Consider the following 20,558-nt stretch of genomic DNA (forward strand, 5'->3'; position numbering starts at 1 on the left):
TATTGATATCAATATGCATCTTTGGTTTCTTTTTTGGGGCTTGGACATTCCTCCAAATACGTTTGAGATATTGACATTTTTACCTATTGATATGCATTTCTCTTTCTTTTACGCCCCCTCCTCCTCCTCCCCTCTCTTACTCTTACTCTTACTCTTACTCTTGCACTCTAGTCCTTTCTTTCTTTCTTTTCCCCCCCTTACACCTCCCTTTGGGTTCTGTCATTCAACACCTTGGCAAAATAAATCATCAAAAAAGTAGACTCTATTCTTGTTCTTGTTCTTGTTCTTTACAAGCTATGTTTGAGCCTCCAAATGTGTATATATTATCTATTGCAAACAAAATAAGCAGAAATAAGAGTACTCTTTGGTTTGGTAGTCATTTTTTTGTCTTTTAGTAATTTTTAAATCTATTTTACATTTGTTCTTGATAATAATCTGAACATTCTATTCATTCTATTCATTGTCTAATATTTATTTATAATTATCGTCATCCTTTTCTTATACTTTATTTCTTTTGGCGTAAAATCCTTTTGCAATTTTTTTTAATGGCTTATATATATATAGATATGACAGCGCACAGGCAAATAATACATGTGGTGTCTTGAATGAATATTATCCTAATGAGGAAAATATAACTCTTAATGTTCATGCTGAATGAAAATAATTATAATAATATATAATTGGCGCAGATACACTGCAAATCTATACTGATTTATTCTGGATTAGTTGAATACATTACATTGTATTACATTGTATTATTTTCTCTTCCTCCTCTTCCTCCTCTTCCCCTAGTCTTCCTCTTAGTCTTACTATTACTTTTTACACTTCCTCATACACTTCCTCATACTCCTCATTTTATGTCCCTTGTTTTGACCCCACCCCTCCCATTTTGTAACCCCCCCCCCTTCTTTTTTGCTTTGTTTTTGCTTGGCTTGGTGTTTTCCTACGAGTCTATCTCTAAAAGTGCTTATTGAGTTTTTACCTGCAGATTATTTTTGGCATCTTAATACATACACTCTACACACTAAGCTTTTGTTTTTGTTTTACATACACATACACATACTACAAATATACGAATAAATATATACCTATATAATTTTTTTTTGTTTCTTGTAAATCAAATTAGTTGAAAGGATTTTTATTTGGTTATAAAATAAATGAACAAATTTATGCTTTAATTCTTATTATTACACTCGTTCAAAATAAAATAAAATATATGTGTGATGCCATGTCTTGTTTCTGGTCTTGCATTCCATCTCGGTGATATGCTATAAAAGGGAGATTGTCAGTAAAAAATAATAATAAGAATTATTTTAAAACAATAGCACTCCCTTTTCTTATATTATACTTTTTTTTTATTTGGGGTAATAAAAGAAGAATAATAGTAAGGTGGGATATCTAGATAGCCAAATAAACAGACGAAGATAAACAGACCATTCTAAGATGTTTACCCGCAATTATAAAAGAAAGAAAGCTAGAAAAAAAAAGGGAAATTGAATCGTCCCATTTTTACTCTTGGTTACTGAGATCTTGACACATTCCCGATGTGTCTTCCCCAAGTACAGGGTCCCCATTTTCTATAGATCCATTAATCTCCCCTTGAGTTTATAATAGTATTTATAATAGCACCTTTTAGTAAAAAAAAGAAAAAAGAAAAGAAAATCCTACTAGAGATCAGACTTTTATACACAATAAACCCCTGTGCATTTTCTTTTTCTTTTACTTGCCTTGGAAATATATAGGTATCTGTGTGCGTGAATGTATGTATGTTGCATATATTTTTGTTTGTCTATTGACACGCCCAGAATTTCTTTCTTATTATATATATCTTTATTATCGCAGGTTAATCAAAGTTACCAGATCCAGAATTGTATAGATCCCTCGTTTATAGCTTCAAACTCTGATTTCGATATTTCATTCTTATACTCTATGTAATAAAATAAAGTAAAATGTTAATATTAATAAAAAAAATCATTGTCTAGGTGAAATACTCAATTTTATAAACAGATAATGAAAGAAAGAAAGAAAAAAGCACTGGTTTAAAGTGTAAATTACATCGTAAATTACTGTAAATTGGGAAGAGGGATAGAGGAGAGCGAAAGGGAGGGGGGAAGGTATCATTTTTTTTATGTATTGACGGATAGGATATTCTTATTCTTATTGTTCCAGTTACACGGGAATGTCCATATCTACTATGTGTATACAATAGCTAATTTCTGTAATTTGAAATAATGAAAATGTCAATTCCCTCAACACATGGTTTTACACCAACCGTTCAAATTACAACACCAAAAAAAAGCTTCTTTATTTTTCCTTTTAGACCCTGTTGAGTCTGGTCTCATTTTGACTTTAGCTAAATGTACCAATAAGAATAAGAATTCTAATGAAAAATAAAATAAAAAAAAAAAGATTCAACTACATTTATATATATATATATATAAAGGGAATTTTGTGCATTTTACATATAGATTTCCAAGTCAAAATACATCCACAGAGCATACTCCTCCCTCCCCTTTAAACCTGCATCGAAACACCCAAAACGCACCAAAGAATATACAAATGTATATATTGTAAAGAGCACATGCTATTGATCTTTTAAGCTTACTCTTTTTTTATATATATATAAATATACAAAGCAGGTATATAAAGACTACTTTCTTTTTTTTTGTATGCAATATCATACCATGTCTTGTATTCCATTAAGACTCTCAGAAATAAAAGCATGATACTTATGGACCAGACCGACGGCCACCTACATAGATGGGTCTGCCAGAAGGTGTGTACTAGAACAAATAATAACAAATACATACATACATATATGTAACAAAACACCCCCAGAAAATAATATAAATACAAATCAATGTATATCGTTAAATATCAAATTCAATGCTGGTTTTCATAATCATTCTTTTTTTTTCTCCCCACACACTCTTTTTCTTGTCGTCTCACCTCATAGTTCTTGTCAAAAATCAGTCCAGCAGGGAGAAGTTCACTACGATAGAAATCTAAAATAATTTCAGGAAATAGAAGCATTAGAATCGATTATTTCATTTCTTCATTTCTTTCTATTTTTGAACTAGAAAACCTATAAACCACCCCTGTGCTTATATACATCTACATGCACACATATATCTATTCAATACACTCCCTTGAAGAAAATAAGAGAAAGAAATAAAGAAAGAGATATTAAAGGGATTATACTTACTACTGCATTGGTAGCCAACCCTAATATTTTACATATTAGTTAAGTACAATATCCCCATAAAATGCACTCGGATACACACACACGCATATATATATATATATATATATCCATGCAAGTGCATTCTATCCTCGATTATTATTATTATTATCTGTTGTTGTTGTTTTACCGATGTGGAATATAACTAGCAAATACACCCCACTACAAGCCACATGGTTAAATAGGGGATTTGTCTTTCTTTCTTTGTTATACATTTTTATTATTATTATTATTTTGATTGTCTATCTTACCTTGTCACCACAGCCATGTTCTCGTGCCACCTATATAGTAGTAATAGAGAAGACAGAAAAATGGATTTAACTTTTGTCTCATATTTTTTTTTGGGATGTAGAATAATCAAAAAAAAAATAATAAAAAAATACTAGTCAAACAAACAACTAATGCATCTTTGTATTTCAATTCACCCACTTACCTTTAGAAATATTTCCTTTTCTTCAGCAGTCCAATCGCCTGTCCATTGGCCCTAAGGATAAATTAAATAATTTTAATAAGTAAACTTGAAATACTATATGTATATGTATGTCACTAACCACGCCTGGTTCATTGTGTCGGTAAAAGTACATGTTTGGGTTCTTTTTAAACATCATTTGGGCTACTGCCTATAAGTTACACAGACAAATTTCATTAAATACAATAATATAATATAATCTTCCCCCCTCTCTCTATCTCTCTCCTTTTCTCTACCTTTCTATTATTCTTATTATTCTTATTGTTCTTACTGCACATGTATAACACAAGCAGCACCAGCACCAGCATCGTTTTTTTTTGTAAATTTACTTACCTTTGCATTGATCTTACTTGTGCTCCCCTTTTTCTTGTTGTTGAGCGGATCAGTAAAGGAAAACTTGCCTCCCCCGTTTTTCTCCCATGCTTCTGACGCAGACAACTCAAATTCATATTTCTCGATCAGGGCAGGATTGATCCAGCCCAGAAAATGACCCTGAGTCCGTATGGCCTTTTCACACGTCTCCTTGTCAAAGTATTCGTCTGCCTTTAGCAATTTCCCGTCCCACAATTCCTCGTCTATGATGGCATCACCCGCAGTCCCGGATACCGCCAGTCTACCTCTCTCGATCCCATTGTCGTTTTCTACCAATACAAACGGGACCGGCTCCACTCCCCGTAGTCTAGATGATTGTCTCTTTGGCCTTTCGCTTTGAGTTGTCTTGATCTTTTTGGCTTTTGATTTCGATGCTGCTGCTGCTGCTGCTGCTGTTCTTGTTAGTGTTAGTGTTGTTACTGTAGATTCTGAATTGCCAGTGGATTCTTTAAAAGTTCTTTTTGATATCCTGAGAGTGCAATAAGAAGAAAACCCAGGGGAGAAGAGAGAGAGAAAGAGAGGGAGGGTTATGAGGGGTGATAAGGAAGGGGGTTCAGTATTTATTCAATATTCAATATGTTAATAATAATAATCCACCTTGTATACATGTATAAACGTCTTATTTTTTTATTTTCTTGTATCTTTTATATATATATTTATGTGTGTGTGTTACCTTTTAGGCAGTGGTGTTGGTGTATTGGGAATGTCATTACGACATGCTTGTTTTGCTTCTTCAAGATTGAACTGGGCTAAAATCTGGCGATTGCGTTCAATGTTGTCTAGTCTTTGCTGTTCTTTTTTTTTTTTTTGAAAAAAAAAACAAAACAATGTTTGAATGATTACATGATTATTATTTTAAAAGAGAACAAAAAAAAGAGGGGGAAGACGTCAATAAGAGGATCTAGGTGAGTGAGTATTGCCTAATTGAAACCTGCTCTCCTTCTTCTATATACATTTAGATAGATAGATAGGTATATTACCATACGGTGTTATTTTTGTCATGATGTATGGACATGCAGTTGTGTCAATCGTTGAGATAATATATAGTATAGTGGAGTGAAGTGGAGTAGTAGTGGCTTGGCAATAGTGAATAAAATAAAATATATAAAAAAAACAACCTTTTGATTTGTGCCATTTGATGCATTCAATACTTTTATATGCTTTCTTCTTCTTGTTCAAATATCTTGACATACACACAAAAGAAAGAAAAAGATTCAGAACAGAGAGAAGTAAGAAGAAGTAGAGGTCAAAACACATGTACAAACGTATGTACAGCTGTGTATCACATTCTTTCTATCCACCTTCTTATTGTGCTTCTTGTACTGTGATTATCACCATTCATTTCACTTTTTTTTTCTGGATTTGCTTTATAATGATGCAGGATAATATATAGGAAAGTTTATAAAAACACGCGTGGCTTTTCTTTAATAAAGAATTATGTACATTAGGGTATACCACTTTAGAGAAACAAAGAAGAAGAAGAAGAAGAAAATAAAATAACTAAATAAATAAATAAATAAATAAATGTCTATCCATTGCTTCCAACCATTGGAAGTGAGTTCCCTCCCACTGGTAATCCATTGCCACCACTACCACCTTGCTGCTGCTGCTGCTGCTGTTGTTGTTGTTGTTGTTGTTGTTGTTGTTGTTGTTGCTTCTTAGCCCAAAAGCTTAAAAGACTAGATTTTTTTGGTTTGACATGAAGAGACGTAGGAGGAAAGGGATCCACGAAACTGTCTTTGAGACGTTGAGTTTGAACAGCATTCGAAAGATTGTCATCAATGATGGTTCTTGTGGTTGTGGTTGCAGGTTTGGAAGTGGCAGATGTGATGGTCTCGACTGTAGCAGCAGAAGTAGTAACAGCAGCACCAGTAGTAGCAGTAGGATAAGCAAGTTGCTGAAAGAGATCGGTTGGGAAACTTTCGGTTCGAAGGATAGTTTCCGGAAGATGATGAGGGGTTTCTTCTTTATGTACAGAGCGCTCGGGTGCTACTACTACTATCGGAGCCGCCTTGTCACTCTTTAGACTCTTACGTAGTCCAAACAGATTGAGTTTACCAAACCCTGTGTGTGGCTGTGATTGCCGTGGTCTTGGTATTATTGGTCTTTGTGGTGGCGGTGACGCTGATGATGGTGATGGTTTTTTGGTATTATGTACATTTTGTCTGATATTTCCGATACGACTGCTGTGGGCAGATTGGAGAGGCGTGGATATACTAGGACGAAGGGTAATGAAGGGATGTTGCTGCTGCTGCTGCTGTTGATGATTATGCTTATGCTTATGCTGTTGTTGATGTTGATGTTGATGTTGATTTTGATGTTGTAGCAGAATGCCCGAACCAGGCCGTGACATCATGCATGAATCCTCACTTTTACGTTCAAGGGCGATTGGTTGGTCTTGCCAATACAACCCTAGTGTAAGGCTCAGCCGATTACTAAAACTACTGCTGTTGTTTTCTGGATTACGGTAGGCTCGTATTTGATCTTGGAGTGGAAGAGATGTACTCTCAAACCCAGTTCTACGAACTTCCTTTTCTTCTTCATCCTCGTCGTCTTCCTCGTCTTCTTCATCCTCTTCCACTTCGTATCTTTCTTTATCATCTTCTTCTTTTTCATTTTCCTCCTCCTTTTCCTCTGTTGCTTTTGATTTTGATTTTGCTTTTGGTTCCACTTTTGTGCCTGTTTCTGTTTCTGCTTCTGCCTCTGCTTCTGCCTCTGCTTCTCCTTCTGCCTCTGCTTCTACTTCTGTCTCTGTCTCTGCTTTTTCTTCTGTTTCAGGAGGCCAGCCGTCTCTTCCAATTGTGTCCATTTCTGTCAAGAGACGATCAATCATGCTCTCCAGACTGTCATTGTCTAGTTGAGCATATTCAGCAGCCAAAGGAGTGTGTGGACTTGGTTCGATATTCAACTCTTCAACACTTTTTTTTTCTTCTTTTTCGTTTTCTTCTTCTTTAGACAAATCCTTTTGAGGAGTGTCTTGATGTGCAGGACTCGTATCTGATGTACCAGGTTCTGATTCTGCTGTTGTTGCTGCTGCTGCTGCTGACAAAATCATGTCGATCGTTCCAGGGTCCCAATCTGAACAGAGCTCAAACGGGGAGAGGGGTATTGAAGGCAAATCAAACGCACCTTTTGGATCCTCTTTTCGTTTCTCGGCGTCTGGATCTTTGGTATTGACAACTGCGACTTTCTTTCTGAGGGTAGTGTCTTTCATCCTAGCCTTTGAGAGTCTAAAGGCGTCTTTGATCTCTTGAGTGACTGAAGTCTTGTTCTTTGAAGGTTTATTATTATTATTATTGTTGTTATCATTATTGGTATTATTGATATTGGTATTATTAATATTATTATTGATGTTGATATTAATATTATTATTGATAATGTTGTTATTGTTATTGTTGGTGGTGGTGTTGGTGGTGTTCTCCTTGATAGCAAGGTCAAGTTCCTCTTCAACCACTGGCTCCTGTTTTTGGTCAGGTCTCGTTTGGTCAGGTCTAGGTTCATGTCTGAACTCTGTCTTTTTTGGCTCCTGGTTTGATTTTTGTTTGAGTTCGTCTGTAGGTTGTGGTATTTTTGGTTCTGGGTCCAATGATTCGAGGAAAATTGGATGCAGTAAAGCTTCTGCTGCAGTGAGTCGTTTGGCTGGATTAAGATGCAGTAGCTGTCGTATGATATCTACAGATCCTGGTGAAGCCATTGGTAATGCTGACTGGAGTGGACGTGGAGATATCTACATAATAATAATAATAATAATAATAATAATAATAATAATATCAAAAAATTGTATTAGTTACAAATATTTATATAAATTGCTTGGGAGATTTTTTTTTACTATATTTTTTTTTTGGTATTATTATTTTTATAGGAGAATATGCATAGACACAGGTATTGATATTGATATTAACATTAATGTTTTAAAATAAAGAAATTACTTACAGCTGGGAAAGAAAACCCTATTTTATGTGCAAGCTTAACGCCCTCAGGCCATTCTTCACAGCTGGGTTCATCTGTTGTGATTGATACGACAGAGATTTGATTGGTGATAGTGGCAGTATTAGTTGGCTCCAGTGCACGTAATGCTGCATCTGATTTCTTGCGAGGGAACCCTGGGCTGAGTCTCTTTTCAAGTTTTTGCCCCCGCTTACGACCTGCACCATTATTACTTGTACTACTGTTGTTATTGTTATTGCTGCTACTGTTGTTGTTGTTGTTGTTATTGTTGTTGTTATTGCTGCTGCTGTTGCGGGGACTTCCAAGCAATTGACATATACGATATAGTTGGTCAATTTCTGATTGCCCGGGAAATAAAGGTCTGAGGGTTACTATTTCTGCAAATATTGCACCTACAGCCCATAAATCTACTGGTGAAGAATACGATGATGATCGTAGCAATACTTCAGGGGCACGATACCTATATTTAAAACAAGAAAGAAACAAAAAAGATATCATTAATTTATTTATATATTTTTATGCAGCATGTAGTATGTAGTATGTAGTATGTACAAATATTTAAAAAATAAAAATAAAATAAAAAGATCGTTGTGCTTTGTGTTACATACCATCGTGTACTGACATATTCTGTGTACGGTGGCTTGCTTTTGAGTTCTCTTGCTAGTCCAAAGTCTGCCAGTTTGATGATAGGCGATCCGTCCGGTGTAGCCGGTGTTCCGAGAAGAAGGTTTTCTGGTTTCATATCTCGGTGGAATATACCCTGACGATGGATGTGAGCCAAGGCTGCCAAAATCTGACGCCTATATATGCGATCAATGAATACAATTGGGTTGGGAAGGTATACATCTATGTATGTATGTATGTATGTAAAGCAGACACATGTATATATACATATATATATATATATTTTTGTATATTTTTTTTGAATGTAGCTTTATTACAGAATGTCGCGTGCTTGGGATGGAAGGATGGTCTTGCTCGTCTCGCGGCGTTCTTTGATAAATTGATAGAGATTACCTCCATCCATGTACTCCATGATGAAGCAAAGTTCTTTGGTAGATCCCAAGAATGTGTCATAGAGTTGGACGACATTGGGATGTAATAGGAGATGCTTCATTGTTTTGTATTCACGTAGTTGTGAGCATTCAGAAGAACTGCTGTATTTTTGTTTCATAATCTTGATTGCCACCTAATATTGAAACAAATTAAAAAAAAATGAGACCTTGTTGATTTTCTGCTATTATATTATTTTTATTCTTATTCTTATTCTTATTATTCTTTCTTTTAGGTATATATATATTGTTGTTGTTGATTTTTATACAAACGTACAGTGCGTTGGCTTGTCTTGTGAGTAGCCCGGTGAACCGAGCCAAATGAACCATTGCCGATTTGTTCCAGGACACAGTAGTCTTCACAAGGCGAGCCTCGCTTGATCATGGTGAGGAAACAAAGATACTTTCTTTAATTGAATGATAACAATACAATAAAAAAAAAGAAAAACCTCTGAAAAATTCAAAATGTTGTATTTATATCAAAGGGGGTTTTTTTTGAAAAAAAAAGTAAAAAAAAGGGGGGGAGACGGAGGAGAGAAAAAGGCCCTTGGATTGAAACAAGGAAGAAGAAGAGGAAGAGGAAGAAGAGGAAGTGAAAGTGGCCTTGATTTTGCGGGGTTGAAAGAGGGGAGAGAGGGACGGAGAGGGAGGGAGGGAGGGAGAAAAAAGGAAAGATATATAAGAGACACAGAGAAAGACTTATTGATTGCGGTAAAGTAATGCAATCAAGAGCGCTTTCGTATTCCGTTTCCGATCACGAGGTTAGCTGTAGAAAGTGGCAAGACTTTGAAAAATATATATATATAAAATCATTAAGTAATTTATTTAATATTTCAAAAAGACTGTACAAGAAATACACACACAGAGTTAATATATATAATATATATTTATTTATTTAATAAAATTAATAGAGAGCAAGAGGTAAAAAAAAAAAAAACAAAAAAAAAGGCTTATTAAGAATACTTGGTGTTTTTTGAACACAACTTGCCAGCCAAATTTGTACCCTATTAAGAAAATATATACGATAATCTGGTCTCCCCGCTTTTCCCCTTATCTTTTCTCTTGACTGCAATTGTCTCCACTTCTTTATGGATATATATTTGTATACATTTACAAGTATATTTCTAATCCCTTTTAATATTTTCGAATTCTCCTGCTTGTGAACTGCAAGGTTCATAGTATTCTTGTTTCAATATTATCTGTTCCTCAACATCAATAAATTATCTACACGTGGTAGCCAAATTATCGGAAGCATTGCGAGAATTTGAGCTTATATAGTCATATATACATGTAAATTAGTATATTTCATTTCAGAATCAATTAACTCTAATAATCATTCAAATTCATACCTGCTGTTTTATGTGTATATATCTTTTTTTTTCTTCTTCTTCTAGATATTACTTTGATATTTTTGGTCTTGTTAACTTGTCATAAATGGACGAATTTGGGCACTTGAATATGTGCTGAATTACTAGGTTTGATCACAGATTCTTCATTCTCTTTTTTTTGTTTCTCTGGAAACCGTTTTATTATCGACCCTTGGCAGTGTTATGGTTTCTCAAATCGCTGTTATTACTACTGATAATAATAAAGCCTCGTATTGTCGGATTTCTAGACTCTTGGTTATGTTTCTTCTTTGGTATTCTGCCATTTATATTCTGCTCGCAATTTCGATAGAAAGGAAAGAAAAAGAAAAGGCCAAGATCTCTGTTTTTCGTCTTTGTCATATTCCAAGTATTCAGTGTTAATTTGAAGTCTAAATCTAGTGCTAAACTCCTTTACATTATTATTATTATTATTATTATTCCCTATAGAAAATGAGCAGACAGACAGATATATATATATCTAATGCTCTTTTTCCTTTTTTTTCCCTACTCCCAAGAGGGTATCCATAAAATCTTGGATTTCTCCTTCATTAACAATGAATTTGAAATATGAAATTGATCATTTCTTGTCTTGTCTTGACTTGGTATTACCTTTTGTTTATTTTCTTTCTCAGCCTTGTCCAGTCTGTCGTTCTTGAAAGTATCTTATTTGTGTGTCACTGGTTAATTTTTTTTTCCAATATGTCAATAGGTCTGACATTTAGGATACCGGCTATCAATGACTCTAATCATAGCTGCTTTACGCAATATCCTCGATTACCCAAAGGTGTGGGAATTTCTGTGATAAAAGGGTGCTACCACTGCCAAAAACAAACAAACAAACAAATAAATATACACACACATGTACACACACACACACATGTATATATATATATATCTATAAAATCTGGGGGGGAGGGAAAGAATAATTGATAGTGATATTTGTCCTGCTGCATCCTCAGTATATATATGCATAGGTTAATACAATTGTATCGAATATGGATTTTTCTTAAGAGAACTCAGGTTTTTACTGGTAAGATGTCGAAATGTTATTTTCTCATTTCATCTATAGTTTCAGACAATTTTTTTCCAATTAAATCTACAAACTCGTTTTGTGTGTGCGTGTGGAAATTAGGATCCATTTTGTGAATTTAATTGGAGAAAAAGCTTGTGAATGATTAGTAAAAAAAATACAGTAGAAGGTGACCACAAAAGCAATGGACGTGAGTTTAAGATCTCGGTACATACATCTATGTATATGATAAACTGTATTGTCTTTAAACTTCTCTTATTACTCATATACCAGTCAATAACTCTATAATACAAAAGAACTATAAAGCTTATGCCATGTAATCTTTTGTTATCAAAACATAAACAATTTATTTTTGATTCGATATTGAGTACCCCTCCTTTTTATAGTTATATTTATCTATATATATTCTTTCCCACCAAACAGTCAGTTATGCATACTAAAACTATAGTCGAAACGTTCTTTTGGGTTGCTATCATTTGCCACTCATCTTTCAAGAAAAATTTGCCAAATTCTTTAGTATTTTAGGCTGATAAGACGACGCACACACATGGTCATCTAGCAGAATACACATGCTCTACACCGGTCTCAGATCTAGATCTTTTGATATACATTCAAGAACATCAAAACTCTTTGTTGCATTTATTTTGCGTGTGTGTGTTTCTGTGACAAAGTTGATTTATGAACTGGAAATTTCTTCTTCTTTTTGGAAAACATGAGGTTGAATATCCTTGAGTGGCAGCATACCATAAACTTGAGCTGGATTTTTTATGACTTCTACATATTGCTTCGCATACATATCCTTCTCCAAGCAGGCAAGTGATCAGATACATCCAGCTTAAACAAACACACACACTCAACATCATCACTGATCTTCCTACTCTCTACTCTTTCGGTTGGGAATAGTCTGGAAGTACTTCTCTTAAGTATTTCTCCACACATGGTCTTATCCATTCGCTTTTTTGTTTTTTTTTATAAAAAAAAAAGGAACATATCTTGTCACTCTAAATCACGGCTTTCATTTTTTTATCCCAAGTCATTCTTGTAGTACCCCATTTCAGTCGTGTAAAAAATATCTTTCTGTGGTCAAAAAAAAAAAAGTAAAGAAAACAGACATAGCCTGCGCAATACAGTAGCTGTAGCCAAGATCATACAAAATTCTACTAGTAGTATTTTCTGACATGGTTATTTCAACTACATCTTCTGTGTTTTCTCTTATCCCTATTAGCGTCTTGCAATAATTTCTTTTCAAAAGAAAATCTTCTCAAGGTAATATATATCTCTAGAAAAAAAAGCCAAAGGCTTCTTGAAATAAGGCCTATTACTATCTAGTGGAACAGTCTTCATAGTATCAGTATACTATACAGCGAGATGTTTATTCATTAACATTTCGACGTCTGTAAATTTCAACAAATGATAACCCAATCATGTGCATTCCAACAAGAGTGCTTCTTTTTTTTTGTATTGTTTAACTTTGAGAGTGGCATGCTTAGAGTATTAAAGAGATAGAGAGAAAAAGAGTGTTACAAGAAATATGTATTGAGTTTAAAGAATACTAATTTTTTTTTCATTCCTTACATAATGCGTAGTCATGACATGCTCGCTTGTGGATGAAGTAATTTTTTATGTCAAGCAAATAGGTTTGTATTATTTTCTTATCCACCTTCAAAGTAAGTTTTCCAATCCGTTTGACCACTGTTTTTGTTTCTGTACCCTTCAAAGAACTTGTCTTTGCTCTTAAATACGTTGTTGATAATCTTACTGAGGACAGTTTCTCAAATGTCCGTGTTTTCAGAGCTCTGACAGAGACACTTTAGCTTTAGTTTACTTTTGTTTGTTTTTGAAGGACTGATATTATTATTAAAAATAATATTATTTTGCTGTCGTATTAGAACCTGCAGCCTAGACAGTCTTGTTGAATTACAAGACAAAGATATCACAAAAGTCCTTTTAACCCATACTTTGGTCAAATGATTTGTATACCATTTGGTAGATAAGATGTAATTTTGTAGATCTGATTTACGATAGAGTTAGAGTTGACCAAGTACACAACGTCAGTTTTCCGTCGGCTATATTAATCACAAGGTTTGATTTAGTGTCTATTACTAGTAATACCTTTACGCATGTCTTTTGTTATAATAATATCATTCATTTAAAAATATCATAGTAGAAAATCGGGTAACAGACATATCCCAAGACTCGCTGGCAAAGCAGCTCACGCTATTTCTGGTTCATTATTAGCTGTTGTTGCTGTTGTTGCAAATCTAGTTCATCTTTCTCGCTGTGATGATTAGTTGTCATACTGACGATGTTTTGATGTGATACACAACAGAGATTTTTAAAAAAAAGAAAGAGAGTTTGTTTTTTTTTTTGCTTTAGTGGATAGCAAAAAAAATCCCTACCACAAAGACGCTTTGCGTTTGTTGTCTAGGCAATAGCTAGTGTTACCTGGCTCTTCATCATTTGTACAGTCAAGGTCCAATATAGTGATATCTTATGAACATTTTAGTCTGTTCCCTGATAATCCTCGCTATTTTTCGATATGGTGATGGTAATAAAAAAAAATACAGCTATAGTATATCACTATATCGAGCACTAAGTGTATTGCTTATTTTTGAAACACGTTCATTTTTATAAAGGATATTTTATGTATGATGTTCTTCAGTGTACCAGGTTAAGTAGAGAGAGTGTAGACTTGTGGAAAATTTTCACATCAAATAATGCAATGCGGACTTTTACATACAGTAAAACACACTATACAAATCGCATTTTTGGGATAATTTTTTCAGTTTTTTTTTTATATATTTAAGCGAAAAGTTGAGTATACCTCATAAAACAAATAGTGGCATAATGTTTATTATGATTCTTAATAGCTTAAGAACGCTTTTCTGTGCGGTTTATTTTTTTTTAAAAAAAAGATACATTCATAACGGGTAGGAACTTTTAAAAATGCGCCCTGTATTCTCGAATTGTGCAACTTATATTTTCGAATTATGCGACTAATTTTCTTCAATTGTACGACTTACAAATACGTTTTAATGTGTTTTAAATACAGACAAAATGGGATGGTGCTTGTAGCAAATCGATTGACGGGAAATTTGCTACAAGTTCACAGCCTCTCTGTTTATTATTATTTATATTTACTTTATTAATGCCCCCAAAAATGCCAAGAGTGTTTAAAGAGTATGTATTACACTAGTGGCGGGGTTGTACTGATACTAACTATTGGCGAGACATAAAAAAAAAGTCTCTAAATGCTACACTTTAGTCTATCTGCTTGGTGGTTTAAGCAAGGACGCACCAAAGCCATGTTCGATTTAGATACATACTTTCGACACAATTCACCACATACATATACATTTCCACGCATATCTTCTATGTACATATTAAAGAATAAGACAACCATTTAGGCTCTGTGTATTGTGTTTTAGCCTTTTGATTCACGCCAAACCTTTTATACTCTTTTTTTTTTCTTTTTCTTTTTCTCTTTCCTATCTCTTTCCTATCTCTCTCCCTCCCTCCCTCCCTTTCTCTCTTTATTCTTTGTTTCTTTCACTTTACTTTTGTGTGAATAAGAATAATAGTAATAATATTAGATACTTTAATGGATTCAATTCTTCATAAAGACGTGTTTACTGTTAGTCAGTCCTTAGAAGATGAACTGGCTACCAAAGGCTTTGCAAAGGAAACCCCCTTAGTCTCTTCCCTCGCTACCGAACTCGATTCCGCAAAGAGCCCTATTCCTGATTACAGCAATACTTCTTCCTTACCTTCTCGTCACCACTCTACTCCCAGTGTCAGCACTCTCTACGACTCTGGTCGAATCCACCTTTCCCCTGACGAGCCTGTAGATGCGTTTGAGGTACTCGAACAACAATTGGGCGACCTTTCTTCTGCTGTATGGGAAACAAAGACTCTTCATAAGAGACTGTTCAATACACTTCTTTCACAAAGTGAGGAACACAAGGATGGTTTTGCGCAATCACTTGAGCTGGCTATCAGTTACGTCGAGCGTGGATCGCGCGACCGTGAGCGCCAGACTAGTGACCTTCGGACCATGGCTTTATCGATTCGGAAGGAGGGGATGCAAATGTCCATAAAGGACATTCGTGACCTGGAGGTGTTGATGAGTGGAGTACGGGCTACATTGCACGACCAAATATACTTATATGAAAACCCAGTTCCTACTCTACATACACTTGACATGGACACAATGTCGGTGATTGAGTCAATGGAGGAACTCAAAGAACACATGTATGTCAACAAAAAACAGGCCCAGGAACTGAACTCGCGTCTTCGCCTTATTGGTCGAATGGTGCACGAGGTGCGCAAAGAAAATAGACGCACAGACAAGGTTTTGGAAGCTCAAGATGATGAGATTATTGAAAGAGATGTACATCTACGAGCCAAGGCTATTATACAGGATCTCGATGATTTGGATGCTCAGAGTACAAAGGATATTAAAAGTATGCAAGTATTCTGGCAAGATGTAGCCAGTGGACTATAAAATTTAGTTGTTTTGTTTCCCATATCTATAAACCAAGAAAACAAGGCAAAATAATACTTTAATACTAATACTAATACTAATATTAACTATAACTATAACTATAATAGTTGTAATAATAATAATCATAAACATAAACATAATAATAGCAGTAGATTACTATTAACTTATACATATATATAAATACTTTATATAGAAATATCAGTAGCTTGTGTTTATCATCGTTTTTTTTTGTGTCGAAAAGATGACGTGTATGTAGTTTTACAATGCCTGTAAGCATATATGTGTGTATGAGTATTTGATCAACTTAAAAAGTAAGAGAGCAAAAGAATAATAATAATAATAAAAAGTAAAAGAAAAAGAGAGATAAAATGACTTATATATCAAAGCAAATGTTTCAAAATAGCCAAAGGTATTATTAGTCTTTATTTTTTTAAAACAAAAAACAAAGAAATAAAAACAAGGTGAAGTGTACAAGGGTATAGACTTCTAGCCTCAAAATGGTGGTTGTTGTGCGTGTTTGCAGTGTGTATTTGTGTGCGTCTAAGAAACTCAATATCTCTATCTCTTTCTTTCTTTCTCTCTTTCTCTCTCTCTCTCTCTTTTTGTGTGTGTGTGTGTGTGTATAGGTCAAGAGGAGGGAAGAAAAGGGAGACTATTTTTTTTTTCATCTATTTTTTTTTATTCCGCTCTACCTTTATGTCTCACCACTCTGGTTGTTGCTGTTCTTCATTATTCCCTCTCCTGATTGTCTCTAATCTTCATCCACCCATCGCCTCTCTTTCTTTATCCTGCGAGCCGGCGCCTTTAACGCCTATTACAAACATTCCCGCTCACCACTCTCTCTGTTCTTTACGCGCCAATCCCCTTCTTTCGTTCTCATGGCACATCCTCTTTCTCCCAATCCATTGCATTTGGAGACGTACGCCAATGACACTTCTATGCCAGAAAGCATCGGAAAACGCGTCGATCCAATCTATTCGAAAACGCTCCAAGCACGAGCTAAAGAACTTTTGAGAACACAGGACGACAGGTACATCACTACTGCATCTCGTCACATTGACTTCTCAACACATCCATCCCTCTAGTTTTCCGGGATCACAGCCTGTCTGCTTTGAATCAAAGCATCTTTCCGTACTCGAGAGAGAAGATTATTTTGTGTGCGAAAAAACAGACGGTGTTCGTTATCTTCTTTTCTTTGTTCATTCCCCAAAGGGGCCAGCTTCCTTTATGGTTAGTTTGCCGTTCAGTAATTTCAACAACAAGAAAATTGGTTATTTGTACATGTGTGTACATATATGGGGATGTACACACACACACACACACACACACATATATATATATATATATGGGTCTGCGTGTCGATTGCTTTACTCATATTAAAACCATTTGACTATTCTAGTTTGACCGTCATCAAACTTGGCATTATATACCCAACCTAGTCTTTCCTGTCCGGAATAGAGACAAAGAATATCTAAAGGATACATTAATGGATGGTGAACTAGTAGCTGATATTGATGGAGACAAGGTAAACTACTCCCTTGTAGACAGGGCTTGAAAACATCAGCTGAACCATGAAAATAGAAAACCTGGCGATTCTTGGTATTTGATTTGATGGCCATTAATGCAGTTCCAGTCACCCAGCGATCCTTTAATACACGACTAGGCGTAGGTATCTTTCTATTATTGCTGCAGTATTATGTTTATATGCGTGCACATATATGTATAGGTGTATTTATATTTATATGTATATGTATATGTATATGTATATGTATATGTATATGTATATGTATATGTATACATACATGTGTGTATGTGTGCCAGCTTGTGTCTGTGTCTGTGTCTGTGTGTGCGTTTATTGGGTATTGAGTATTTACTGTTTGCGTGTAGATGCTGCGACAAGAGGTTCTGATGCCTTTTGACGCCAGTCTACGAAACCTTGAAGATTCAACAAAACCGCCGTTCACGTAAGCAAATATTGAGCTTGATGTGATAAATATATCTACACACGCAAGACTTTGGAACCGGGCCAATGTGGTTTTTTTTGTGCTGATAAAGCGTAACAATTATTTAGTTTGGAACTTAAGAAAATGGAACGTGCTTACGGCCTTCATCTCGTGTTTGGGCAAATGTCCAAATTAAAACATAGTAGTGATGGGGTTATCTGGACACCTGTAAAGTGCCCATACGTACCTGGTACCTGCGAAAAGCTGTAGGTAGACAACCTATTTATCGATGAAATGCTCGAAACTCATTCCAAAATTCATCATATTGTATCCACTATTCACAAACATTTTAGGCTTAAATGGAAACCACCTGAATTGACTACGGTGGATTTTAGGATCTCCGCACGATGGAGTAAAGAACACAAACCGATGTATGCACTCGAAGTATTGTCTCACGGAGTCACATACAAATTTTATGACCATTTCCAACCAGAGCCAGCATTGGCAGCAGGGTAGGAAATTGTACTCATTAACAATATTTATTATATATGATACTGACTTTGTATTAGCTGGAAAAACAGTTTGCCTGATGGCAGGATTGGAGAATTTAGGTATGTATGGATTGTGACCTTGGGATTCACTTTAAATAACACATATATCCAATTAGATTCGACTCCAATTGGGAAGTTACGATTGTCGAGCAAGGATATGCACCAAAAATGAGAAAAGGTGGTTGGAGGTAAGCTTTTGGTGGACAGTAAAGGGGTTCCTCTACGTCTTCTTTCTGACATGTTAACATGTTAGACAAAGACAATTGCTGATTCCATGACTTTTAGATTTGTACGTTTTCGGGACGACAAAGAAACAGCCAATGACGAAAATGTAGTAAAGAAGATTCTATGTAGTATTCAAGACGGAGTCACACAAAAACAGCTACTTGCACATATGGATCGTGTTAGAGCAGCTTGGAAAGCGCGCGAAAAAGGCTTACCTATTCCTACATTCGAATCGCCCAAAGATGCTCTTCCACCCCACTCAGCACCCTTAGCTTCGGGAAATAGTTCCATATTACCATCGCCATCAGGATCTAACCCACCCGGTTTCTTCAGAGACGGCTTTAAGGAAGATGACATAACCCAAACTCGCCAAAATTCGATGGATGATGCGATCCTGAGGCGTGCATCCGAAGCAAGCTTTCCCACCACGGCAGAGACAGAACGCAGGCCGTCTGACTACTCCATGACCTCTGCTCCATCGCCTCAAAAACAGTCAGATCTTTCTACATGTGATACACCTGAAAATAATAAACGGGAGGTGAGTTCTACAGATAATTCCACTGATCGTAAACGGCACAAACCATGGAAAGAAGAAGATATGTCTCCACAAAAGTCACCGCTCTGGGCAGATACAATCACCGGACCTGTCAATGCAGCAGAAACCCCGAATGATACCGAATCCCCGAATGAAGCCGATGCCCTGACCAGCAATAACCTTGCTAATACACCCGCCACCATTCCAGCCACTACACTCGTCACAGCACCCGCCACTCATAACTCAAACGCCACTCTCCCTTCTGTTCGGAAAGATAAGATAAACCACGCAATTCGTCTTCCTCACAAAAAGGGGCAAACAATCATAGAGCGCCCCGGAGATGTTCGGAGGCGAAAAGTTTCGACAACTCTTGCCCGAGATCCTAAAGAACACGTTTATGTTCATCATTCAGATACCTTACTCGAATCACCAACTAAGAATGTAAAATCTCGACGAACAGATCCGGTTGATGAAGTAATTAAACCATCATTAATTACTAACTCGCAGATGCAACAACAGGCGCAACAAATGCAAACGCTCGTATTGCCGCAGCCAAAACCACCAACGCAGGAGAATATACAACTGCAACCACAAATTTCAAAACACGTACAGCCAGTAATAAGTTCGCAAAATAAGTACCCAGGTCAACAGATTACACAGTTGCAAACATTGGTACTTCCGTTGGAATCATCTCCACAATCTCAAACCACGCAAAAGTCACAATTACCTCAAATACCACAATCCCCAAAAATATCGCCACTGAATTTGCATGATCCTGTGCCACCCCCGAGCTTTGGTAATCTTGAACAGAAACAATCACCGCCACAACCGCAATTACAACCGCAACCACAATCTCAGCCACACCCAAATCCACAACCTCGACCTCAATCTCAACTTCAATCACAACCGCAACCACAGCCACAGCCACAACCACAATCCCAATCCCAACCTCAACAACAACCTCAAAAACAACAGCAAGCTCAACCAGAGCATCAATCACAACCGCAACCGCACCCGAAACCAAAACCTCAACTTCAACCGCAATCACAACCACAACCACAACCACAACCACAACCAAAAACACAAGCGGAACTACAATATCAACCAAAACCGCAACCGCAACCGCAACCGCAACCTCAATCACAATCACAATCACAACCTCAATCACAATCTCAACCTCAACTTCAACTTGAACCGCAAACACATCTGAAATTTCAACTGCAACCTCAACTGCAACCGCAAACACAACTTCAGTCACAGTCACGGTCACGGTCACAACCAAAACCACAACCACAATCTCAACCAGAATCTCAATCTCAGC

The 20,558-nt window shown here is 36.0% G+C and overlaps 6 protein-coding genes across 6 annotated transcripts in view; 3 read left to right on the forward strand and 3 right to left on the reverse strand.

Moving 5' to 3' along the window:
* Positions 1–2,549: 2,549 nt before the first annotated feature.
* PHYBLDRAFT_183338 (Homeodomain-like DNA binding domain-containing transcription factor) lies at positions 2,550–5,084 on the reverse strand (the record flags this gene model as incomplete). Its single annotated transcript, XM_018438755.1, has 10 exons — positions 2,550–2,783; positions 2,950–3,005; positions 3,206–3,225; positions 3,372–3,403; positions 3,493–3,522; positions 3,675–3,725; positions 3,793–3,861; positions 4,044–4,551; positions 4,756–4,876; positions 5,063–5,084. The coding sequence occupies 10 exons, from the start codon at positions 5,082–5,084 to the stop codon at positions 2,730–2,732; spliced, it is 963 nt and encodes a 320-aa protein (XP_018286175.1). The 3' UTR covers positions 2,550–2,729.
* Positions 5,085–7,677: 2,593 nt separating this feature from the next.
* Positions 7,678–9,467, reverse strand: MKL2 (kinase MKL2 MAPK-like protein; the record flags this gene model as incomplete). The annotated part of the gene is made up of 6 exons (XM_018439826.1): positions 7,678–7,809; positions 8,016–8,086; positions 8,330–8,490; positions 8,639–8,830; positions 8,972–9,219; positions 9,360–9,467. Coding segments are annotated over 6 exons (912 nt in total), but the record flags the coding sequence as incomplete, so codon positions are not given.
* Positions 9,468–13,067: 3,600 nt separating this feature from the next.
* PHYBLDRAFT_69211 (hypothetical protein) lies at positions 13,068–13,770 on the forward strand (the record flags this gene model as incomplete). Its single annotated transcript, XM_018442066.1, has 4 exons — positions 13,068–13,116; positions 13,148–13,257; positions 13,470–13,561; positions 13,644–13,770. 4 exons carry the CDS (start codon positions 13,068–13,070, stop codon positions 13,768–13,770), a joined length of 378 nt encoding a protein of 125 aa, XP_018286177.1.
* Positions 13,771–15,080: 1,310 nt separating this feature from the next.
* Positions 15,081–15,983, forward strand: PHYBLDRAFT_69212 (hypothetical protein; the record flags this gene model as incomplete). Its single annotated transcript, XM_018442067.1, has 1 exon — positions 15,081–15,983. One exon carries the CDS (start codon positions 15,081–15,083, stop codon positions 15,981–15,983), a length of 903 nt encoding a protein of 300 aa, XP_018286178.1.
* Positions 15,984–16,861: 878 nt separating this feature from the next.
* PHYBLDRAFT_173629 (hypothetical protein) lies at positions 16,862–19,715 on the forward strand (the record flags this gene model as incomplete). The annotated part of the gene is given in 11 exon segments (XM_018437072.1): positions 16,862–17,013; positions 17,069–17,213; positions 17,383–17,508; positions 17,565–17,648; positions 17,871–17,947; positions 18,055–18,192; positions 18,280–18,438; positions 18,496–18,537; positions 18,594–18,665; positions 18,763–19,678; positions 19,698–19,715. The coding sequence occupies 11 exon segments, from the start codon at positions 16,862–16,864 to the stop codon at positions 19,713–19,715; spliced, it is 1,929 nt and encodes a 642-aa protein (XP_018286179.1).
* A 174-nt stretch (positions 19,716–19,889) lies between these two features.
* The window catches only part of PHYBLDRAFT_173630 (hypothetical protein), a gene marked incomplete at both ends in the record, with an annotated part of 2,802 nt that continues 2,133 nt past the window's right edge, over positions 19,890–20,558 (reverse strand). Inside the window, one exon of the mRNA XM_018437073.1 lies at positions 19,890–20,552. Within this exon, the coding sequence (XP_018286180.1) occupies positions 19,890–20,552 (663 nt within the window). The remainder of the gene's footprint in view (positions 20,553–20,558) is intronic.

Source organism: Phycomyces blakesleeanus (assembly GCF_001638985.1).
Source record: "Phycomyces blakesleeanus NRRL 1555(-) unplaced genomic scaffold PHYBLscaffold_26, whole genome shotgun sequence".
Lineage (NCBI taxonomy): Eukaryota > Fungi > Mucoromycota > Mucoromycetes > Mucorales > Phycomycetaceae > Phycomyces > Phycomyces blakesleeanus.